This window comes from Alligator sinensis, unplaced genomic scaffold, assembly GCF_000455745.1.
Source record: "Alligator sinensis unplaced genomic scaffold, ASM45574v1 scaffold410_1, whole genome shotgun sequence".
Taxonomy (NCBI): domain Eukaryota; kingdom Metazoa; phylum Chordata; order Crocodylia; family Alligatoridae; genus Alligator; species Alligator sinensis.
The window spans coordinates 849,015-855,104 of record NW_005841972.1 but is presented as its reverse complement, the minus strand read 5'-3'; the positions used below and the strand labels follow the sequence as shown (position 1 = coordinate 855,104).

Sequence of the window (6,090 nt, the reverse complement as noted above, 5' to 3'; positions counted from 1 at the left end):
TCCCTAAAGGCAGAGAGTCCTGTTCTGCCATCTCCCTGCTCAGAGGACTGTGATTTCAGGCAGTTCCATTGAATTTGTTTCTATCCTCTTCTCTTGTAGCTGCTTTCCCACTGCATCCTGTGCTCTGTGGCTGCTCACTACCCCAGTGACTTTACCCCTGAAGTTCATGCTGCATGGGACAAGTTTCTGTCCCAGATTTCCTCTGTTCTGACTGAGAAGTACAGATAAACTGCCTCTTGAGTGAGAGATGTGCTCCTGCACTGGGCCATCACAGCAGAACTTGGGAATACACTACCTTTGCCTTGTGTGCTTCATGAATTCATAGACCTGGGTCCTGTCCTTAAAAAAAAATCAATAAATACTCCAAATGCATGCCATTGTCTGTGTGCTTGAATTGTTTGTCACTGGCTCCATTCACACAATATTATTCATGTTGAAAGAAGTGTTCTGACATTTTATGCTGGGGTCTGTATACAAACACTTCTCTTTATCCTTCTCTTTATCCATCATACAAGAGCAAGGGCATATTGAACTGAATGGAAAGGCAGCACATTTATAAACCAATTCAAGGGAACGCTTGTTTGCACAACAAAACTATAAAACCCACTGCTATAAGATCATGTGGAAAAAATACCTCATGGAGGTTGAACTAGATCAGTTTTGATGTCCTTTCCAACTCTGTAATTCTCATTGAAGCCAATAGGTCAGTGGGATCTGCATATATGATAAGTCACTTACCTTATGGTGTCAAATCTAGAGCTAAATTAAATAGCCAATATTTTTCAGGCATAAAACTCTCCTGGTAGGGAATAAGTCAAGCTCTGATGAGAGGGACAAGGAAAAACTCCCAGATGAGCAGGCTACTCCAGAACTAATACTAGGTAGGGATCCCTGCGCCCTTTCCTGAAGCAACTGGCACTGGCCACTAATGGAAGCAGGTACTAGGCTAGCTGGGCTCAGTCAGACTGACAAATTCTCAGAGCTCTGCAGATGCATTACCTACACAGATAAAGTCACTGGATTGTACGTGCAGCAGTCATTCAGAATAAAAGTAGAGAGATATTTTTTAGCAGGACTTCAACTACTACTTCTGCAGAGAAACCAGAGATATAAAGGAGAAAGGTTTTTGTCTCTGATGTAATCCTTTCCCTGTTTTTCCAACCCAGTGGGCAACAAACTGACTTCCCTAACACAGGCAAGGAATGAGACATTCCAGGACATGTCTGTTGTTAATTGTGATATTCTGGGGAAGATGCTGAGTCACATAGCATCACATGCATACTCTGGAGTGCCTTTTGACAGCCCCTATTGCTAATATGCAGTCTACAGAAGCCCAGGTCAGGCTGCAGACCTGGTTTCTGGAAATGAAGACTTAGAGTAGGGTAGGGACATTTGTAACATTTGAAGCACTTCAAAGTGCAGCTGCAGCCAAGGGTGCAACAGGGGGCTGCTGCATCCTGCCAGCCTTGCCAGCTGCATTTTTATTTAGAGGTGGCTACCTTCTAGTGGTAGGCCATATTTGAAGAGCTTTCTGAAGGAGTTATAGAGAGGTTGCAATACAGAGGCTGCAATACAGTCTGCTCACTAGGGTTGTGAGAAACAGCACTATTTTGTTTCGAAGTCCTTTTCATTGTTTCAAAGGGACAGTGTTTCATTTCATCATTTCGTTTCATTTCAAAGCACTGTTCCATTTTGTTTAATTGAAACTGCTTTGTTGTTTTGACATGTTTCGCCCATAGGCTATCATGGGGAATCATGAAAATGCCTAAAACTTTGTCAGACAAGGTTCTTTGGGTGAATCTGATATCTTTTATTAGACCAACTTAAATAGTTGGAAAACAATTATTAAGCAAACTTTCGGGTTCAAAAACCCTTCGTCAGGCTAAGGACGTTTCAGCAGTTGGTATGTGCTCTTTCTGGATGGAATGAAAAGTAAAAAAGCCAGAGGCTGGTCGGGTATGCATACAAGACAGGTAGTCAGTGAAAATGTAGATTGAGGAGTCAATGGGTGAGAGACAGGCCAACACATCTCCACCACCCCCACAATTACTACACCCCACAACAGAGCCATCAGCATTCCTGGATCTTACAGCTGCACCTCCAGAAATGTAATATACCTCATCCAATGCACCAAATGCCCTGATGGAAAATACGTAGGAGAGACCAAACAACAACTGTGCACCAGAATGAATGCACACCAGAAATCTATCAAAGACAGGAATACCCAATTACTGGTGGGGGCACATTTCTCACAAGAAAACCACTCTCTCTCCAATCTCTCAGTCCTGATCCTCAAAGGAAACTTACACAACACTTCCCAGAGCTGAGCCTATGAACTCCACTTCATCAGCCTCCTGGATACTAAAAATCATGGACTAAATATAGACATTGGATTTATGACACATTATAACCTGCCTGACATCTGACTTCCCAGGTACTTCTCCACTTTCATCCCCTTTCTCTCTCTTCCCCCCCCCTCCTGCCCTTTCCTGCCTGTCTCCTCCTCAATCAACATTTTCACTGACTGCTTGTCTTGTATGCATACCCGACCAGCCTCTGGCTTCTTTACTTTTCATTCCATCCAGGAAGAGCACACACCAACTGCTGAAGTTTCCTTAGCCCGACGAAGGGTTTTTGAACTTGAAAGCTTTCTTAATAATTGTTTTCCAACTATTTAAGTTGGTCTAATAAAAGATATCAGATTCACCCAAAGAACCTTGTCTGCCTATGTCCTTAGACCAACATGGCTACAACCTACACTCCTAAACCTTTGTCATTTCTTGACTGATTTGAATAAAAATTACACGAATGGTAGCCCCTTCTGAGGGCATGAAGCCTGCCAAGTTTCAAGAAGATAGGTGCAGAAGTTTCTGGGAAACTGCACCTCAAACTGTTCAAAGTAAAACTCGTGACACTTGCTGGCAGCTACCTGTCATCCAGTGCACAGATCCTAGGGCCCGCACCCCCAGGAGGGCTGCGGGGCTGTGCAGGGCTCCTCCTGGGGGTGTGGCCCCTCTGATCTGTGCGCCAGATGACAGGAGGCTGCCACTGCTGCGTAGGACCGGCACTGGGTGCTGCTGCTGGCGCCAGGCAGCAGTGATAGCCTCCTGTCATCTGGCATGCAGATCCAGGGACCTGCACCCCCAGGAGGGCTGCGGGGCTGTTCCTGACTCATCCCAAGGGTGCAGGACCCTGATCTGTGCACCGGATGACAGGAGGCTGCCACTGTTGCTGAGACCAGTGCTGGGTGCAGCCCACGCCTAGCACCGGGAAGATTGCTGCTGGCCCCAGGCACCAGCGGCAGCCTCCTGTCTGCTTGCATCCCCGGGAGGAGTCTGGTATTGCTCGGAGGGCAGATTGATCTCCATGGGGCTGGCAGAGCCGGTCGGAGTGCAGCCCTGGCTCCCCTGACCTCCCGCCATCAGGTTGCTCTCCAACTGGTTGCTCTCCACCAGCCCTATGGAGCGCAGCCTGGCAGCAGGAGATGGGGAGAGCCAGGGCTGTGCTCCACCTCCTACTGCCAGGCTGAGCTCCATGGGGCTGGTGGAGCTGGTCAGAGCGCAGCCCAGTGGCGGGAGGTGGGGCTTTCCCCTGCCTCCCGCCACCAGGATGCTTTGAAACTTCATTTCATTTCATTTTGGAACTGTTTCAAACATTTTGTTTCATTTTGATTTTGCTGATTTGAGCTCAAAACGCGTTAAAACAGCTTTGAAACAAAACACTCAGTGAAATTTCGCACAACCCTACTGTTCACCCCCTCACAGCAGCAAGGCAAGCAGAAGGGCTCTCCTGTGCTCTCTGCTTCTGCTCTTCTGGAATGTGCCCCCTCCCCACAGCTGCAATCAGGGAGATGGGAGGTCCTATGTTCATCTGCACTTCTCCTGTTTCCAGAGGAGATGGAGGGATGCTCCATGAGAACAGAGGTGGAGAGCACAGGAGGGTGGTTACAGACAGTCAGCTCTACTCAATCTCAGGCACAGTTGATTACTCTGGCTCTGCTCTGCACCCTGCCTCTCTGCCTCACCCCAATTTCCTGAGGGACACTGCAACCTGCAGTTCCACTCCTGACTCCAATCCTCCTTCCCATGCTGGGGTAGCGGAGCTTACTGTCAGTGAATGTGTGCTCTGGCCTCTCAGAGCCACTTTCTCGGAGTGCCCTCTGGCCAGAACTAGAAAATGGGCATGGGGCCTCCAGTTTCTTTGGTTCTTACAGGGGAGCACACAGCTTTTAATCTTCTGGTTCTGACAGGGGAGAGTGAAAGTGCTCATGGCTGAGTGGTGCCACCTTAGTCGGGGGGGCACATCCCCCCCCCAGTGACCACTCAGCAACTGGGGGGTGTCTCCCTGCAACCAATCTTACTGACCAGGGGCAGGGTCCACCCACAGCCAATCGCGCCAAGGGGGAAGCAGCCACGGGGCTCAAAGAAGTGGCCACGCACTTCATCCAGCACTCCCATTCCCCAGCCAGCGCTTGCAAGGGGGGTCACCAGTGATCCTGCCTGCCCCCTCTGCTCATCATCTAAGCTGGGAGTGCAGCCTGTCAGGGGGTGCACCAGCGCTCTCAGGGGGTGCACGTGCATCCCCATGCACCCCTTACGTGTCGCCACTGGAAGTGGTGTGCACAGGAGAGCTCCCATTGATGGTCTACTCCACTGTGCTCCCCTGTCCCAAACTGCAGGAAAGAGAGGGGAGAGACAGCATGGAGCACTGTGGGATGCTGGAGGACCAAGCTATCTCTTCGTTTTCCATACAGTGTACATCTGTAATGGGAAATGCTTCATTTTAAAATAGTTCTAAATAGTAATTCGTTGTTTCAACATTATTATTGGAGGGCTTCTGCCTTTTAAAGAAAACTTCAAAAAGTGTTACTAGGAGTGTGCGAAGTGGGCCTCATTCAATTCGGATTCAGATTTGGCCTGAATCAGGGACAGTGATTCGATTAGTTGATTTGGATCACTGTCCCTGATTTGATTTGGCTGAATCCGAATCTGACAATTCGATGCTGATTCAGAGAACCAGTGATTCGGACATAGATACAGCTTTAAATGTTTTTTCTAAATACCTCGTGGCTTTCATAGATTCATAGACGTTAGGGTCAGAAGGGACTTCAATAGATCATCAAGTCCGACCCCCTTGTGAAGCTGCGATCCCTGGGGCGCATGGAGCATCCCACAGGAGTGCAGGGGGGCCCTCCATGTGCTCGGTGGCAAACCCGGAAGTGGACAGAAGTACTGCCGGTTCACTTCCAGGTCCTCTGGGGAGTGTGACTGGTGCCCTTCCCCCAGACCCAAGAGGCATGTCGCTGAGCCAGTGGGGTGTGGGGGAGCCCCCCCGCGTACTCCTCAGTGGACCCGGAAGTGATTCTGGTCCACTTCCAGGTCTTCTGCCAAGTGCACTGTGGCCCCCCATGCTCCTGTGGGATGCTCCATCCACCCCACCATCACAGCACTCATGAGCTGCCTGCTACCTAGAGGTATGTAGAAAAAACATTTAAAGCTGTGTTTATGTCCAAATTTCTGGATCTTTCCAAATTGATTCAGAAGGTTCCATTCAATTTGGAGAGATTAAAAGGTCCTCTGATTTGATTCGGTTTTGGAGATTCAGCCACCGAATTGGGCCAAAGCTCCACCAAATCAAATCAGGGACTGAAGCTTCAAACAGCCTTAGTGTGTACATATGGTATATTCACTTGCTTTTTGAAGCGAGTGTGGCATTTTCCTTGGATTTCACAAATGTATTTTAACAACCCTTGCAGCAGCCACCATTGCCCCCCTGCTTTATTTGTGGTAGGTTAGGGTTGTGTAACAGGGTTGACTATATAGTTTTAGTAATAGGATAGACATGATTTTTTTAGGAATGATTTGGATTGGAATGATAATGCCTCAAGCAGGGGGTGATGAGGGATATATTATTTTACCTCTGAATTTCCTGTTTTTCACATTGAGAACAGTAAGAATTTTCTGTTTCTGTGGAATTTTTTTTATGGATTAAGGTTCATGCCCAGACCCAGATCTGGAGGGTGAGGAGACTAATGTTTCTCTAGCTTGTATATTCAAACTGTTTGACATGGGTGGTAGAATTCCCATTGCA

The 6,090-nt window shown here is 48.2% G+C and overlaps 1 protein-coding gene across 3 annotated transcripts in view; it reads left to right on the top strand.

The window, feature by feature from the left end:
* LOC102384426 (hemoglobin subunit pi) overlaps nucleotides 1-371 on the top strand; it is a 21,213-nt gene extending 20,842 nt beyond the window's left edge. For all 3 annotated transcript variants that reach the window (XM_006020875.1, XM_006020874.1, XM_014518631.1), the window contains exon 4: nucleotides 100-371. In XM_006020875.1, coding sequence (XP_006020937.1) covers nucleotides 100-228 — 129 coding nt within the window. In that variant the 3' untranslated portion in view covers nucleotides 229-371. The remainder of the gene's footprint in view (nucleotides 1-99) is intronic.
* Nucleotides 372-6,090: the final 5,719 nt, after the last annotated feature.